The sequence below is a fragment of the Equus przewalskii genome, chromosome 5 (assembly GCF_037783145.1).
Source record: "Equus przewalskii isolate Varuska chromosome 5, EquPr2, whole genome shotgun sequence".
NCBI lineage: Eukaryota > Metazoa > Chordata > Mammalia > Perissodactyla > Equidae > Equus > Equus przewalskii.
The window spans coordinates 67,567,932-67,587,546 of NC_091835.1; the positions used below are offsets into that span (position 1 = coordinate 67,567,932).

General features: G+C 38.8%; 1 protein-coding gene across 2 annotated transcripts in view; it reads right to left on the reverse strand.

The window, feature by feature from the left end:
* Window positions 1–4,065: 4,065 nt before the first annotated feature.
* Window positions 4,066–19,615, reverse strand: part of CCNT1 (cyclin T1) — a 28,952-nt gene continuing 13,402 nt past the window's right edge. For both annotated transcript variants that reach the window (XR_547914.2, XM_008539055.2), the window contains one exon: window positions 4,066–10,014. Coding sequence is in view for 1 of the 2 variants with exons in the window: in XM_008539055.2 (XP_008537277.1) it covers window positions 8,608–10,014 (1,407 nt within the window). In the remaining variant the exon portion in view is untranslated. The remainder of the gene's footprint in view (window positions 10,015–19,615) is intronic.

The following is a 19,615-nucleotide window of genomic DNA, read 5'->3' on the forward strand; positions in this document are numbered from 1 at the left end:
TGTGGTCCCAGGCTGCAGTTACCCCACCACCCCTACACAGCGGGTAGAAAATCAGACATATAGAGGCCAGAGGGTCACTGTGCATTTGACTCTTACTGTTTATACACGGAAAGGCTTTAGTTTTCTTTCGTGAGTTCATTTACTGAAACATTTTTTGAGTGTTTAATGAGTCTGGGAAATTACATACATAAACAGTTAATTTTCAGAGCAACCCTAAGAGGTAGAAGGCTATTATCTCCATTTTACAGATAAGATAACCAAGGAAAAGAATGGGCCCATATCTAGTAAATGGGGGAGGGAGGCTAATTTGAACCCAGCCCTAATTCTTTATCACTTATTACCTCTCATAGTAAAGAGCATTGGATTGAGAATAAGGAAACTTGCGTTCTGGTTTAGGCCCTGATTCTCTAAAATTATCTATAATTCCCTGCTAAATAACGCAGGTATATAGAAATAGCAGACACAATCCCAATTTTATCATCCTTTAAGGATTTTTAGTTAAAAGCATCTCTCTTCTTTCATCGCCACCACTCCTCTTAAAGAAATGAACCAGTACTCTCCCCATAACCATTCTGGATCTTTTTTGCATCCCAAGCTTCCCAAGCTCCCTTATCTGCTGTCAGTTTCATTTAAGTAAGATGTTTCTCCACTAACAATGAGCAGGTGAGCATGATTCACAGCCGAGGTGAGCATAGAGAATCTACACACTCAAGAACAGTAGGGACAAAACAAAAATGGCGGAGGGCTGGCAGAAGAGATGCTGTTCCCAGAGATCAGGGCAGCTCTAGAAGGCCCTTTCCTGAAATTCATTCACTCAACAAATATTTATTGAGCACATAAGTGCCGGGCACTGGGGATACAGAGAGAACAAGAAAAATAACCCTTCTCTTTTGGAGTAAACATTCTAGAGCAGTGTGGGGTTGTGGATGCAACACAAACATAATATTAATAGTAACTTTGACTTATATACACAAGCAAACACTCCAACCCTCAGGAGGAGTACGCAGAAGACATTTGTATATCAACAGCCTATAACTCAAAACTAGCCAGAGGGAGTCACATTACAGAAAATCTGGGAATCAGAATCTGCAACCAAATGTGGTACTATCAAAAAAGGACTATTATGGGGCCGGCCCGGTGGTACAGTGGTTAAGTGCGCACGTTCCGCTTCAGCGGCCTGGGGTTCACTGTTTCGGAACCCCGGGTGTGGACACGGCACCGCTTGCCAAGCCAAGCTGTGGCAGGCGTCCCACATAAAATAGAGGAAGATGGGCACGGATGTTAGCTCAGGGCCAGTCTTCCTCAGCAAAAAAAGAAGAGGATTGGCAGCAGATGTTAGCTCAGGGCTAATCTTCCTCAAAAAAAAAAAAAAAGGAATATTAAAACTAGGGAACAATGTAAAGAGGCATTAGGGACTAGATAGGGATGCAACAAAGACTTTGTTTAATTACAGGGTTTACTGAAAGTCTTAGTTGGAAAAAAAACCCTCCTGGTAAGCCCAAAACAGACATAAAAAATGCTATTTAGAACCACTTCCTTCTAGGTGGGGGAGGGGACAGATTATTAAAGGGTCAAGATATTGGCAAATTCTTTGTGCCGTTTAACAGAGTGAATAGCTGTTTTTAATCCACTGAACACTTAGCTAGCTGTTGAATAGGTTAAAGTGGACCTGAGGCTGTTTGTAAATAGAGGTTGGGAAATACGGATTCTTGAAGGAAAGGGAATTTTTGAGAATTTGGAGTTTTGGAGGCTAATCCTAGAGAAAAGTGTGTGTGTGAGAGAGAGACAGAAATCAACGCCAAACTCCTGCTCTTTCTGGAGTCATCCTCATCTCAGTATATGACAACTCCATCCTTCCAATTGGTCAGGCCAAACACTGAGTCATCCTTGACTTCTTTCTCTTCCAACCTTATAGCAGATCCCACTGGCTCCAGTGTCAAGTTATGTAACTTATTATCTTCAGCACTTCCAACCTGGTCCAAACCACTCTCATCTCTTACCTTAATTATTGTGAGAGGCTCCTTACTGTGACTCCTACAATCTACTTTCAACAAAGCAGCCCAAATGAACATTTTAAAATCTAAGCTAGATCATGTCACTTCTCTGCTCAAAACTTTTCAATGGTACCCCACTTGACTGTCTTCATAAAAGACAAGGCCCTACAGTTTCTAGCCTTCTATTGCCTAACCTCATATGCTACTACTCTCCCCTCCCCTTATTTCCATACTAGCTACACTGGTCTTGCTATTTCTCAAACGTGCTAGCATGTTCTTACCTCAGAACCTTTACACTTGTTTTCTTGGAATGATCCTGGAATGATCTTACCCCAGCTCTTCCCCTGGCTTGCTCTCTCACCTCTTTCAGGTCCTTGCTGAACTGTAATTTCATGAGGCCTCTCTCCCTAGCCATCTTATTTCCAGTTTCAACCCTATTTACCTACACACATACACACACACACAATCCCTATCCCTCCTTCCCTGCTTTATCTTCTCCAAATTACTTTTATCTAACATACTATATTTTACTTGTCTCCCTATAACTAGAATGTAAGTTCTACGAGGGCAGAATGCTTCTTTTGTTTACTGCCATATTCCCATCAGTAAACAGTACATAGTGCTTGGTAGGTACTATTTTTTAATGAAGGAATAAATGAAAGACAGTGAAATGCCTGAAACTTTTAGGAAAAGGTGCTTCTAGTATTCAATTTTAACTTGTTTTCATCACTGTGGTTTTTTGGTTATCTGTTGGTTTTGAGTATTACGTGAAATGAAGAAGAGAGGTTGAGATTCCACAGTGCAAAAAAAGTAGGACGTGTGACAATCCATAAACCCAATCAATTCAGAAGTAGGCCCCAGAGCTAGAGAGTACAGAAAATACAAGCCTCTAAGGGAATCCCACAGAAGTCACAGAAGGGGCTTCAAACTGTCTACAGAACGTTGAATGATAGAGAGCAAGCCACTCTTATTTAGCTCTCAAAAGTCAGGGAAACCAGGATGATTTAAGCACTGATCATAAAATGAAGCCCAGCTCTGTGTCAATTAGTTTAACAAACCCTGTAACTGGAGATCCAGTTGTACATAACCTTTATAATGATTTATACCTCAACTATCCCCAAGGATGATACAGTTGATATTAACTCTCTTAACAAAGGCAAATCACCAAATTTATGATTTTGTAATATCATCCATTCCAACATTCATTTACTGCTTCTCTATTCTTCCATTCAAACCAGACCAGAATTCCTAAAATGTCAGCAACTTCCACAAGTTTCAAGAGAGGTACAGCAAAAATCTTAAGTCATCTTAGTTAAGAAAATGGGAGAAGGAATGAACAGAAATCAAGTGATTTTTTTTTTCAGAAGTGTATATCATTCTGTTAAACTTTTTTTTCCTTTAAGAGCTTTTAAACTATGGCTAATGCTTTGTGTTATAATTTTGGAGTATTTTAACATAAAAATTCTTTCCCTTTAAATGTGTAATTTATAGGATTACCCTGTGTGTGTCTCTTTATGTCCCAGGAAAAGGGTGAGTATTCACAATCAATTTTTCCAGGCACTACCAAGAATGCTATTAATTTTTTCTTCGAAATGCATTGTAATGGCCTTGAAATCTAAGTTTATGGAATTTGGACAATATGCATGCTGACAGACACATCTGCTAACCCAAATTTTTTTTCTTCCAAATGCACTGTCTTTGAAAATAATCTGAAATCAGATTTCTCAAAGAACCAAGCATACAATTATGAATCATGTTGATAGCGCTTGCTAGATAAGCAGTACATGTCACTATCATCTCTTAGAGCTATATATGTTTTGTGTACCAGTTACTCTTGAGGTATCCATGCAACAATAAGGAATGAAGGTTTTTTCCCTCTGACTACATACTTTATACTATTAGGTCGACAGTGATGACCAAATCTTAGATCTTTCCAATGGACTCAATTCCCACAGGATCTTGTCAGTAAGAAAGAACATACAAACAAAACTAAAACAAAACTGTAATCCTATCAATAAAATGACAGTTAAAGACTAATTTGAAGACTCAGTACACATAAACAACAATCAGATGAGTGTTTTATCATTAACATTTATTGATGGGATGGATAAATACAGATTGAGAAACATACTTGACAGCAAGATATCAAACTGATAGCCAGACTATAAAATTTATACAACATCCTTTCTTAAATTTTTTAAAAATTTTTTTGAATTTTTTACAAAGAGCCCTTACTGTAATGGTCACTTACATCCTATCATTCACATAACAGCAGTAGACATCCCAGGGGTAGCATCCAGAATTGTGGTGCCCCAAGGAAGACAGAGGCAACAGCAGAATACTATGCTGAGAAAGGACTCAAGAGCAATACAAAGAAAACAGACAAAAATACCACCACAAAATTGTACCTGAGTGACATAGATTGGTAAAGTGTTTTGCTTTTTTTTTTTTTCCTTCTTTGCTCTTTGGTCTGATAAGAAAACGGACTGTTTTAGGTGTGTGGAGGAGGTGGGAGAAAGGTCAGTTTCAAATCTAGAAACCTAGGTTAACACTAGCTAGGCTGCTGCATTCACTTCTTTGGGTGCTTAACCCAGCCAGCACTTCCATACTGTAACCAACTCCAATGTGATCAACCAACCACTAATCACTTAGGTCCTCAGCTTTCAACTGAAGAGTTCCTGATAACCAGATGGAGACATACTTGCTCTGGCTTCAATTAGCATGCTGTCAAGCATCCCTCTCCACACTTAACATGACAACAGAAAACCCCAGAGTCTTTCTCTTTTCATTCAACCATGAATACACACTCATAAAGGGGAAGAGTAGACACCGCTTTTTAGTAAACATTCTTTTTCTTTCCCTTCCTTTCCCAATGCCAAGTTCATATTAAAAACTTTAGGGACATTAAAATGGAAGAGTCTCCCACTTAAAAAATAATTCTCACTCCAGACCACTTTATCAGGTAGGATTACAGTACCATGCTTGTTTCAAACTCACATCCCCAGAGGGTTAAAAAGACAAAATAAAACTGACAGTGTGATACAACACAAACGTTTCTTAAACCATCAGGAGCAAACACTCAGTTAAAAGCTGGGTGTTAATAAGCAGCAACACGAGAAATTTGGGGAAGTATCAAAGTCACTGAAAGCTTAGTGGGACCGTGGAGGGCTTGTATCTCACCATGTGAAGGGTTGCATAGACTGCTTTAATTCTCCCAAACCCAAGAGAATAATATTTGTATTCCAACTTCAAAATGATCTAGAATCTCCCCTTTCCTAGCATTAGTATCAAAATAACTCTTCAATAAAATAATAATCCTTTTAAAAAATTAATCAGTTCCCAAGTTCCCACAGTTCATGTTTCTGTGGGAAACACAGACATGTTAAAATCCAACCATACTGGGATAAGACCCCTCTAATTGCCTTCGTCCAGAAGCAAGGTAGGAGGGCTGTGTATGGGGAATCAGGTAGCAGAGGCTTAAGGAAATCCAGGACTGATATTACCATGATTTTATTTCTATATCCTAATCCATTGCTGTTTTCAACTAGAGATTTAAAATTTTTCTATCAACACTGGTGAAGCCAATAATACAGAATTATGAACAAGGATACATTAAATCAAAACACTAAAATCATTTTTTAAAAAAGAGGAAGCTAGGGTCTCAGATATGGCAACACACTGATTCATGAGTGAGAAGACTAGACAAATTCCTACATATTTTCTAAACCCAAAAAGCATAACTGACACTTCGAAAGACCGATTTAGCTTTAGATTAATGCTTCACTAGAGTTGTTAATGGCAACACAGGTATCTGATTAAAAGCCCTAAGGACAATCCACAGGTATTTGTGCCAACATAAGATTCAAGCAAACTTTTAGGAATGAGATTTACAGAACTTGAGGCTCCAGTCCTGCTTAACACCACTTATCCTTGATAGCCTAGGTTAAAATGAGGGGGGAAAAGCCACATTTGCTAGACTAACTTTGGATATATATATCCCACTTTCACCCTTTGAATGTGTGAGAGTAAAGAAGACACAGAGTTTAGAAACCACACAACCCTTCAAAGCCCAAGTTTATGGAATTTGGACAATATGCATGCAAGCTGACAAACACATCTGCTAACCCAAAGACAATGCAGCAGCTTCATGGAGAGCCCATAAGGAGGTTCATGACATATGCATAGATCTAAAAGCAGACACTGTAGGTATCTTAAAACAGTATCAGGAGGCATTAACAAAGGAAAATCTCTAAATTGACCTATATCAGCAATGACCTACTAATGCAAAGGCCAGACTATGCAGCATAAAGCAGCTCTTAGGTTCTAAGCTCTAGTAAGCACTTTTTTCTAGTTCACTCCTCACAAAGTTCTAAGGAACTAACTCAGACCGCCACGGAGAACTGCTATAAGGCTAAGTGACTACATATGCCTCTGTGGTGAGGGAGTACATGTGATTAGAAAATATGTGACATTTGATGAGAAAAACTGAAAGCTGGGAAAGATATTTTCATAATCAAATCAGTGATCATCAATTCCACAAAGATACAGATGCAAACTAAATAACCTTTTGGGAAAGTCAGGAAGGAAAGCAGACTTCACCAAACAAAATCTAAATAAATACAAAACCTAACTTTAGTAAACACACCACACATCTACCAATTACCTAGCACAACACAGAAAATTTCAAAGAGAAAGAGGAAAATGTCGTCTATAAAAGTGACGCGACATTCCAAGTCAAAAGCATTACTGGTTTATAGGTCAGCAGAGAGCTCATCTTACACAGCAATGGCAGGCACTCTAGAGAGTTCAAATACACAGAGATGCAGGACGCTAATTTACCTTCAGTTAAGGTTTACTGTACAAATTCTTTCCTATTTTAGGCCAGTGCATCACCAATTCCAACTGCCTCAGTTTTCTCCCCAACCTATTCCTGGCAAGCGGTAGCAGATGTACAACTCCTATCTCCCTATGACTTCCAATGAAAAAAATTCAATTTCTCCACAAAGAATACTTAGTGTGAAAGAAGCTGCACTAAAAAAAGACATATTCAAATTGCATCATCCTTTTCCATAGCAAAAAATGCCATGAAGACCAATGAATATCACATCAAATGATCTGTAGATAATGGCATTTTCAGTGAGACAACTTGGCTTAGAATTCTTTCTAAAGGATTCTTAGAAAACTCCTGAAGAACCTCTGCCTAGAAGCTAAAGCCACCAAAGATGGACAATGTAAACCTAACAGTATCTGTGCGCTAGGCTTGCTTACCTTCATGGCACCAGTACTGTTAAATTCACAAGCTCCAATCTCTGAAGTCATATAGGCTGCAAAAACTGAGGATGCAGCTGTTTCCCTTCAGACATACAGATAAAAGCAAGTTTTACATTCATAATGTAATTTAAAATACATTGTCCTAAAAATTCCCAATCACAATCTCTGGCTCCATGGCTTCTCCCAGAACTACTCTCACATATGGTCTGGTCTTTCATAGGCAGGATATGTAGCACATCCCCCCTCTCTTCAGAGACCCTGAGGCTGCTATCACTTGAACACTTTCCCAAAGCCCAACTTGAAAAAACACACGCCCAATCCTGCAGGGCAGAAGCCGGCCATGCTCTCCAACCCTTCTTCCTCAACCACATCTTTGTTCTGCATCAAAAGGAAAAAAAGGGTAAAAAGGAAGTTTTTATAATGGAGCCCAGAGTCAGGCCATTGGCTGCACCTGCCCAAACCAGAATTCAGAAGGCTACCACTCAATTACAACATAAAGAAAGGGGAAAACACCATGTCCTACATGTATCTTCCTTCATGTTCTAAAGGCCACACCGTGCTCTCTCCAGGAGACTGTTGGGAAGTGAAAATGGTGAGGGACAAGGAGGGAAAGGTAAAACATGATTTTTAAACACACACACTTAAAAACACACATACCCACACTTACATACACACTTAAAGGTCTCAACACTTCAAGTGGCCGGAGCCTATCTGAGAACTCATGGCCAAAACCATATCCTCCCATTCCCCCTACACTCCCCCCTACCCTCCAATCCCACCCCCCAGGACTCATTGCTATGTATCTCATAAACACAGCAAAATCCCTATCCCCTCCCCATTTATATAAAAAAACTAAACAGATAACTTACTTTCTTTAAATTATTTTTTAAAAGTCTCTTAAAAGATTTTGACGTTTAAATACTTCCTCTCTTCTGATATATTAAACACCAAAATGATCCACAACTGTTTGATAAAACAAACCCTCCAGATTTCAGTCCTGGCAAGAAGAGGGAAGATATCAACTCTAATCAACCTAATTAGGAGGTGGAAAGGCCAAGAATAGAGAAAGTATTCTTAAGCCTTCACAGCTTCAACACATTCTCACCTCTCTAATACCAGTAAAAACTATAATAAAATAGTTAAATTTCTGAGGCAGCAGATATAGTGACGAAGGCCCTCTACCACCCTTCCACCTATGTCTCGATATTATTTTATTCCCTAGTCCAAGAAGGGTGACATATTTCATAAGGGAAGTAATTTTCTTAGTCCAGAATCAGTAGTTAAAAAAAGAGAGAAAGCATGTGTTTTTAAAGAAGTTTTTTTCTCCTCTTCTTTTTCTTTTCTACTTAGGAAGGGGTGGAAGTGGCGGAGGAGGTTCTGATGGTAGAGGTGGTAGCCTGGGTTTGTCTGTATTGCCAGATCTGGATGGCATTCCACCAGCCCGTGGATTCAGATATTCACCGTAAGAATGAACAAATTCCAATGCAGGGGGCTGAGTGGGCTGAACACCCTGGGCATGGAGAAGGGAGTGAAGCATATTCACAGTATCTTGATAGTCTATCGTCTGGGTTGTGTTGTGACCATTGGCCCCCGTGGGGCCTTTATCCAGTTTCATATGAGGAACTCGAGTTTTACAGCTGGGCTGTGAAAAAGGAAGGCCACTTGTGTCTGAGCTATGCCCAGGCAACTGGGCCATTGTAGGAAGAGGAGGGAAGAAATTTATGGAAGAGGATTTAGTACTCTTGGCAATCTTCGCTGGATGATCAAAAAGTGCCCCTCCAGTCTCTTCAGGGGGGCCCCTTTTACGACTAGAACTGGAAGAGGAGAAAGAACTAGACAAGCTATAGGTTTTGTGTGCTAAGGTGCTTGTCTGACTGCTATGTTTTGGATCACCTGGCCGTTTGTTCCCAGTACCAGCTGGAAGCTGTGAGTGAGAGTGCTTGTGTGAGTGGTGATTATGATGATGATGATGATTAGATGGGTGAGTCTTGTGCTTCTCTTTGTGCTCTCGGCTCTTTGTGACACTGTCATCTATAGAATTGTGCTTGTCAGGTGCAGCATGGACTTTAATGCGCATTTTTATCTCCTCTGGTTTTGAAGAGGCAGCTTTATCTCCACTTGCAACTGGGATTCTCATTTTGAGAGCTGTTTTGTCAGGCTTTTCCAGAAAAGGCCGCTCGGGGTTTTCTGAACCCTCTATGGGCATTTTCAGAATAACTGAAGAATGGCTATCATGGTGAGATAGGAGATTCTGGGCAGCATATGCATACTGTGACTTTACGTTGGCCTCCATGTTCTCCAGTTGCCTCTTCTGGGCAGCCAACTCTTCTGCATGCTTTGCACGGTATTCTTTCAGTGACACTTTAGCTGATGGCACACTCTTACTACTATTCTGCTTCTGGGAAATAAATGCATTCGAACCATCCTGTTGCAAGGAATGATCAACTCCTATAAGTGCTAGATTCTCACTAGTCCGATGGCCCTGAGCAGGTTCTAGTTTAAAAGGAGGTTGGGAGGACAGCCAACGCTCGCCCTGCAACATCTCCACACCGCTCAAGTTGCTGGATGACTCTTCAGTGGTTGGAAGGGAAGGCACTGTACTTGTGGTAGAAGAAGTTGACATGCTCATTAAACCTGCAATAGTTGTGTCGGAGGAGCTCTGGGAAATCATATTGAGGATTGTCTGCTCTGAAGTGTTTTCATCTGTTCCTCGGTCATCTGCTTTTGTTTTCTTGGCAGCCTGGCATGCCTAGAATGAAGCAAATGACATCTCTTCACTTCAGGTAATTTATCAAGTGGAAAAAAACACTGAAATGAGTAGACTGTGCTTCCTGTACATTGGGAATTCTGGATAGCCCATAAGCAGAAGGCTACTCCAACATGAGATCAGTAATTATTGCCAATACGAGACATAAGATTTTTAAAAGCTTCAATTAAGAGTCACACAAACAGGATGTGAAAGAGATGTCTGCATTCATTGCAGTATTATTCACAATACTCAAGATATGAAAGCAACCCAAGAGTCCATCAATGAATGAATGGATAAAGAAAATGAAATATTATTTAGCCTTAAAAAATGAGCAGAAGGATTCTGGGAAGATGGCGGAGTAGGAAGCACCAGGAAATCTATCTCCCCACCCAGACAATTACATTGGCAGAATCTGTCTGAAGCAACTATTTTGAAATTCTGGAGTCTTTTGAAGGCTTGCAACTTCCAGGGTAAACCGCAGACAGTAAATCCGGGTTAATTTCCATCAATTTCAGCTCTCAAAACAGTAGCAATGACTAAGCCCCCACCCCTAGCCATGTAGCAGGCAGCTAGGCATCTATTCCTGGAGCAGCTTGCACACAGCTTGTGAGAGCCAGAGTGGGCAAAAAGGACTCTCTCCTCCATATATTGGGGATCTGTGCTCTGATCGCTGATTGCTGCTGCTTCTGATCACAAAGGTACAAAGAGGGAGGCAGCCATTGTTCTTGCACCTTCCTCCACTGTTGCAAGCCCCTCCCCATCTGGCTGAAGTGACTTCCAGGGGATTGAAAAGGCCAACACTCTTCCTCCCCTCCTTCATCTTTTGCTTTTTCCCCTTTTGGGTGCCAGACATTAAAGAGTAGGACATTCAAAAACAAATGCATACACAGGGAAAATTAGAAAAAGACCACACATGTCCAGGGAAAGGCTCAGAAAAGACCAGAGAAGACCTTAAGTTTACACCTCAGGCTGATCTTCAGCACGGACACCCTAAAAAATCAACCCCCCTGCCCCTACAAAATAAACAAAAACAATAACATAAAACAGCAAACCCTGGGGGAGGGAGAGAATCTGATTTCCAGAATTACCGTGTTATTAGATTCAAATGTCCGGTGTTCACCAAAAGAAACACGAGGCATATAAAGAAACAGGAAAGTATGGCCCATTCAAAGGAAAAAATAAATCAACAGAAACTGTCCCTGAAAAACCTCTGATGGCAGATCTACAAGACAAAGACTTTAAGTCCCTTAAAGATACTCAAAGAATTAAAGGAAGATGTGGGGAAAGTCAAGAAAACAATGTGTGAACAAAATGGAAACATCAGTAAGAAGACAGAAAATCTAAAAAGAAACCCTGGAGCTGAAAAGTACAATAACTGAAATGAAAAATGCACTAGAGGGATTCAAAGGCAGATCTGAGCAGGCAGAAGAAAGAATCAGCAAACGTGATGATTGGACAATGGAAATTATTGAGTCTGAAGAAGAGAAAGAAAAGAGATTGAAGCAAGTGAACAGAGGTTAAGAGACCTATGGGATATCATCAAGAGAACCACCATATGCATTGTGGGAGCTCTAGAAGGAGAAAAGAGTGAGAAAAGAACAAAGAGAATATTTGAAGAAATAGCAGCTGAAAACTTCCCAAATTTGATGAAAGACATGAACATAAACATCTAAGAACCTCAACAAACTCAAAAACAAGATGAACGCAAAAGAGATTCACACCAAGACATACTACAGATCTTCCTTGACTTACCATGGGGTTACGTCCCAATAAACCCATCCTAAATTGAAAATATCTTAAGTCAAAAATGCCTCTAACACACCTAACCTACCAAACATAATAGCTTAGCTACCGTACCTTCAACATGCTCAAAACATTTACACTAGCCTATGGTTGGGCAAAATCATTAACACAGAGTCTATTTTTATAATAAAGTGTTGAATATCTCATGTAATTTATTGAATACTGCACTGAAAGTGAAAAACAAAATGATCATATGGGTACAGAATAGTTCTAAGTGTATGAGTTGTTTTCACTTGTGATCGTGTGGCTGATTGGGAGCTGCAGCTTGCTGCTGCTGCCCAGCACCATGAGAAAGTATCATACCACCTATCATTAGCCCAGGGAAAAAAAAAACTCAAAATTTGAAGTATAGTTTCTACTGAATGCATATTCTTTCACATCACTGCAAAGTTGAAAAATTGTAAGCTGAACCATTGTTAAGTCAGAGACTGCCTATAATGACACTTTCAAAAGCCAAAAACAGGGCCAGCCTGGTGGCGCAGTGGTTAAGTGCGCACGTTCCACTTCTTTGCGGCCCGGGGTTCGCCAGTTAGGATCCCAGGTGCGGACATGACACCACTTGGCAAAAGCCATGCTGTGGTAGGTGTGCCATGTATAAAGTAGAGGAAGATGGGCATGGATGTTAACTCAGGGCCAGTCTTCCTCAGCAAAAAAAAAAAAAAGAGGAGGATTGGCAGTAGTTAGCTCAGGGCTAATCTTCCTTGAAAGAAAAAAAAAAGCCAAAAGCAGAATCTTGAAAGCAGCAACAAAGAACTGAACCAACACATACAAGAGATCCTCAATAAGATCATGAGAGTCAGCCCCAGTGACCTAGTGATTAAGTTCAGCATGCTCCACTTCAGTGACCCGAGTTCAGTTCCCAGGCACGGACCTACACCATTGTAGCAGCCATGCTGTGCTGGCAGCCCACACACTAAAAAAACAGAGAAAGACTGACACAGATGTTAGCTCAGAGCGAATCTTCGTCAACAACAACAAAAAGATCATGAGGGGCCAGCCCAGTGGCGCAGAGGCTAAGTGCGGACATTCCACTTTGGTGGCCAGGGGTTCGCCAGTTTGGATCCTGGTTGAGGACATGGCACCACTTGGCAAGCCATACTGTGATAGGCGTCCCACGTATAAAGTAGAGGAAGATAAGCATGGATGTTGGCTCAGGGCCAGTCTTCCTCAGCATAAAGAAGAGGACTGGTAGCAGTTAGCTCAGGGCTAATCTTCCTCAAAATAGGATGATGAGATTTCTCATCAGAAACTTTGGAGGTCAGAAGACACTGAGCCGATACATTCCAAGTGCTAAAAGAAAAAGATGTCAACTAAGAATCCCATAGCCAGCAAAAATGTCCTTCAACAAAATAAAGGAGAAATTAAGACATTTCCAGACAAATAAAAGCTGAGGGAGTTCATGACCACTGGACCAGTCATATAAGATATGCTCAAGGGAGCCCTCCAAGGTGAAACGAAAGGAGACTAGACAGTAACTTGAAGCTATATGGAGAAATACACATCTCAATAAAGGTAAATACATGGGCAATTACAAAGGCTAGTATTACTGTAACAATGATTTGTAACCGTGCTTTTTGTTTTCTACATGACTTAAGAGATTAACACATTTTAAGGAAAAATATTTATTAATGTAAAACCTAGTATTACTGTAACTTTGATTTATAACTCCAAATCTTATTTTCTATAAAGTTTAAGAGCCTAACACATTTAAAAGAATTACTAGTTTATGTTTTGGGACACATAATGTATAAAGATATAATTTGGTGACATCAACAACCAAAAGGGGTGAGGATGCATCTGTAAAGGAGACGAGTTTTGTATGTTATAAAAGTTAAACTGTTATAAATTCAAGTTAGAGTAATGTAACTTTAGGATATTAAATGTAATTCCCATGGTAACCACAAAGAAAACAGCTGTAGAATATACAAAAAAGGAAAATGTGAAAGGAATTTAAAATTTTCACCACAAAAGATTAATAAAAAAGAAGACAGTAATGCAGGAAACAGGACAAAAAGCTATAAAGCATATATAAAGCAAATAGCACGATGACAGAAGTAAATCCTTCCTTATCTGTAATTACTTCAGGTGTAAATGGATTACGCTCTTAATAAAAAGACTCAAAGAAAAGAGATTGGTAGAATGTATTAAAAAAACACGATCCAGGGGCTGGCCCCGCAGCCGAGTGGTTAAGTTCGCGCGCTCCGCTGCAGGCGGCCCAGTGTTTCGTTGGTTCGAATCCTGGGCGCGGACATGGCACTGCTCATCAAACCACGCTGAGGCAGTGCCCCACATGCCACAACTAGAAGGACCCAGAACGAAGAACATACAACTATGTACACCAGGGGGCTTTGGGGAGAAAAAGGAAAAAATAAAATCTTAAAAAAAATAAATAATAAAATAAATAAATAAATAAACCCACAATCCAACTATATGCTGTCTACAAGCAACTGAAAGACCCAAACAGGCTGAAAGCAAAAGGAAGGAAAAAGATATATCATGCAAACAATAACTAATAAGAGCAGAGGTGGCTACATTAATATCAGACAAAATCAACTTCAAATCAAAAAAGGTTTCAAGAGACAAAGAAGAACATTATACATTAACAAAAGACTCAATACAGCAATAAGATATAACAATTATAAACATTTACACACCTAATGACAGATCATCAAAATATACGAAGCAAAACCCGACAAACTGAAGGGAGAAACAGACGGTTTTACAATAACAGTTGGAGACTTCAATACCCCATTCACAATAAGAAATAGAACAAGCAGACAGAAGATAAGGAAATAGAGGGCTTAAAAAATAAACCAACTAGATCTAACAGACGTATACAGAACACACTACCAAACAACAGTAGCATACACATTCTTCTCAAGAGCTCATGGGATACTTTCCAGGAGAGAACATATGTTAGGCCACAAACTAAGTCTCAACAGATTTTAAAAGGTAGATATCATACAAAGCATCTTTTCTGACCACAGCAGGATAAAGTTAGAAATTAATTAACACAAGGGAAATTGAAAAATTCACAAAATTGGGGAAATTAAACAACACACTCTTAAACAACCAATGGATCAAAGAAGAAACCAAAAGGGAAATCAAAAAATACTTACAGATGAATGAAAATGAAAACACAGCACATCAAAATTTATGGGACAACGTGAAAGTGGTGCTAAGGCAGAAATTTATAGCTATAAATGCTTACATAAAAAAACAAGATCTTAAGGGCCGGCCCCGTGACCAAGTGGTTAAGTTCGCGAACTCCACTTCAGTGGCTCAGGGTTTCGCCAGTTCGGGTCCTGGGCACAGACATGGCACCGCTCATTAGGCCATGCTGAGGCAGCATCCCACCTACCACAACTAGAAGGACCCACAACTGAAATATGTAGCTGTGTACTGGGGGGATTTGGGGAGAAAAAGCAGGGGGGAGAAAAACAAGAAGATTGGCAACAGTTGTTAGCTCAAGTGCCAATCTTTAAAAAAAAAACAAGATCTTACAGTAACTTTACAACTTATAGATCTAGAAAAAGAAGATCCAACTAAATCTAAATCCAAAGCTAGCAGAAGGAAGGCTATAATAAAGATTAGAGAAGAGATAAAACAAAACAGAAAAATAGAGAAAAATCAATGAAACAAAAAGTTGGTTCTTTGAGAAGATCAACAAAATTGACAAACCTTTAGCTAGATGGACTAAGGGAAAAAGGAGACTCAAACTACTAAAATCAGAAATAAAAGTGGAGACAATGTTACAGATTCTGCAGAAATAAGGATTATAAGAAGAGTACTGGGGCCAGCCGCGTGGCTAAGTTCATGTGCTCCGCTTTGGCAGGCCAGGGTTTTGCTGGTTCAGATAATGGGCGCGGACATGGCACTGCTCGTCAGGCCACGCTGAGGTGGTGTCCCATATGTCACAACTAGAAGGACCCACAACTAAAATATACAACTATGCACTCGGGGTATTTGGGGAGAAAAAGCAGGAAAAAAAAAAAGACGATTGGCAACAGTTGTTAGCTCAGGCACCAATCTTTTTAAAAAAAAGAGTACTATCAACAATTGTACACCAACAAATTGGATAATCTAGATGAAATGGAGAAATTCCTAGAAACACACAAAACCTACCAAGACTAAATCTTGAAGAAATACAAAATCTGAATAGACTTATAACTAGTAAGAAGATTGAATCAATAATCAAAAATCTCCAAAGAAAGATAAGCCCTTCACCAGTTAATCCTACCAAACATTTAAAGAAGTAATACCAATCCTTTTCAAACTTTCCCAAAAATTTGAAGGGGAGGGAACAGCTCCCAATTCATTCTATGAGGCCAGCATTACCCAGATACCAAAGCCAGACAAAGACACTGGAAGAAAAGAAAATTATAGACCAATATCCCTTATGACCATTGATGCAAAAATCCTCGAGAAAAAAAATACTAGCAAACTGAATTCAGTGGCATATTAAAAGGATCATATACATGACTAAGTGGGATTTATTCCAGGAATGCAAGGATGGTTCAACATACAAAAATCAATCCACATAATACGCCACTAAACAGAATGAAGGAAAAAACCACATGATCATCTCAACCGATGCAGAAAAAGTGTCCAACAAAATTCAACACACTTTCATGATAAAAACACTCAACAAACCAGGAATCTAAGGAAATTACCTCAACATAATAAAAGCCATATATGAAACACCCACAGTGAACATCAGATTCAATGGTGCAAAACCGAAAGCTTTCTCTAAGATCAGGAACAAGGCAAAAAGGCTCACTTTCATGACTTTAACGTAGTACTAGACGTTTTCATGATATAGTACTGGAAGTTCTCATCAGAGCAACTAGGCAAAAAAAGAAATAAAAGGCATCCAAATTGGAAAAGAAGAAGCAAAACTATCTGTTTGCAGATATGATCTTATATGTAGAAAACTCTAAAGATTCCACCAAAAAAAATTAGCATTAATAAATGAATTCAGCAACATAAGCAAGATACAAGGTCAACACACAAAATTCAGTTGCATTTCCATACACAATGAACAATCTGAAAGGGAAATTATGAAAACATTTCCATTTATAAAAGTAACAAAAAGAATAAAATACTTAGCAATTAACTTAACCAAGGAGGTGAAAGACACGTACAATGAAACCTGCAAAACATTGCTGAAAGAAATTAAATAAGACATAAAGGGAAACTCATCCCATGTTCTGGATTTGAAGATTTAATATTGTTAAAATGTGAGTGCTACCCCAAAGCAATCTACAGATTCAATGGAATCCCTATCAAAATCTCAATGACATTTTTTTTGAAGAAACAGAAAAATTCACCCTAAGGAATCTCAAGGGATGATGAATAGCCAAAACAATCTTGAAAATAAGGAACAAAACTGGAGGACTCACACTTCCTGATTTCAAAACTTACTATAAAGCTACAGTAATCAACAGAGTGTGGTACTGGCATAAAGACAAGCATACAGATAAGCGGAATAGAATAGAGACCCCAGAAATAAACCCTTGCATATATGGTCAAATGATTTTTGACAAGGGTGTCAAGACTATTCAATGGGAAAAGGATAGCCTTCAACAAATGGTCTGGGAAAACTGGATATCCACATGCAAAAGAATGAAGTTGGACCCTTACCTAACATCATACACGAAAATTAACTCAAAATGGATAAAGGGCCTAAATGTTAGACCTACAAAAATAAAAATCACAGAATAAAACATAAGACAAAAGCTTCATGAGACTGGATTTAGCAATGATTTCCTGGATATGATACCAAAGGCATAGGTAACAACAACAAAAAAAGGACAATTCAGACTTCACAGAAATTTAAAAATTCTGTGCATCAAAAGGCAGAACCAAGAGTAAAAAGACAACCCACAGAATGGAAGAAAATATTTGTAAATCATACATCTGCTAAGGGATTAATAACCAGAATACATGGAGAACTCCTAAAACTCAACAAAAAAACAAACAACCCAATTCAAAAATGGACAAAGGGACTTGAATGAATAGACATTTCTCCCAAGATAAAGAAATGGCCAATCAGCACATGAAAAGCTGCTTAACATCATTAATCATTAGGAAAATGCAAATCAAAACTACAATGAGATACCACCTCATACCTATTACGATGGTTACTATCAAAAAAATAAAACACGTGCTGGTGAGAATGTGAAGAAACTGAACTTTTATACACTGTCAGCAGGAATGTAAAATAGTACAGCCACTATGGAAAACACTGTCGTCGTTCCTCAACAAATTAAAAATAGAACTACTGTATGATCCAGGAATTCCATTCCTGGGTACATACCCAAAAGAACTGAAAGCAGGCTTTTGAAGAGATATTTGTACACCCATGTTCATAGTAGCGTTACTCTCAATACCTAAAATGTGGAAGCAAGCCAAGTGTCCATCAAAAGAAGAATGGATAGACAAATGCGGCATATACATACAACAGCATATTATTCAGACTTTAAAAGGGATGAAATTCTACAATAAGCTACAACATTTATGAAGCTTGAGGACTCTATGCAAATTGAAATAAGCCAGTCCCAAAAAGACAAATTGTGTATGATTCCATTTACATGAGGTACTTTAGAGTAGCTGAAATCATAAAAACAGAAAATAGTGGTTGCCAGGGACTGGGGTCAGGGGAAATGGAGAGTTATTGTTTAATGGTTATAGAGTTTCAGTTTTACAAGATGAAAAAAGGTATGGGGATAGATGGTAAAGATGATTGTAGAACAATATGAATATATTTAATACCACTGAACTGTATGCTTAAAAATGGTTAAGATAGCAAATTTTACGTTATTTGTATTTTACTACAATAAAAAAATAAAAGGAAACCTTGACATTTACAACAACACAGATGAACCTAGAGGACCTTTTGCTAAGTGAAATAAGCCAGACACAGAAAGACAAATATTGCATGATCTCACTCATATGGAGAATCTAAAATAGTTAAAACTCGTATAGGTAGAGAGAAGAACAGTGGTTGCCAGGGTCTGGCGGGGAGGAGGGGAGAATGAGAACTATTAGTCAAAGGACACAAAGTTTCAGTTATACAAGATGAGTAAGTCCTAGAGATCAACTGTACAGCATAGTACCTAGTTAACAATACAGTACTGTATACGTTATCCTTCTCAGCCTTTTGGCTAAGATCATGTGCAGTATTATATACTTAAAAATTTGCTTAAATATTCTATCACAAAAAAAAAATTCATAGCACTCTATACCAGTGCTAGAAGGCAATAAAAAAATGAAGTTGTACATATCTAAAATTCATTCATGAACATCTGTGCCTTATAACTGCTTATGATTGCAGCAAATTCTAAATTCTAGAATTTTATCCAAAAGCAAATTCTAGAAATTTTGGTAATGTTTTATATGAAAGTAAAAGATGGCTGATGTGCTCCTAAGTCTCCTTTGATCCCTAGGCAAACTCATTTTCTGCAACTCACTCGACTCAGGAGAATGAAATTAAGCTTATCAGTCTGGATATCTGAAAAACGCAGGGAACATTTTTAAACGAACTTTCTATTTGACACTGAAAAAAAAAGGAATGATTCGATTAGTCGTAAGTAATACTTTGAAAAACATTTGAAATACAACTTTAAAGTGCACTCTATATAAAAAGAAAATTCTAAAATCCACTTAAAAAGCAGGTAATGTCAAAGACAAAATTGTGATACCAGCTCTAACCCTGTAACTCTGTATCCTTCCTCTACCAGAAGCCAACACTGTGACTCAAAGAAGCCACAGTGTTTTCCTTAACAGTCTCCACAGA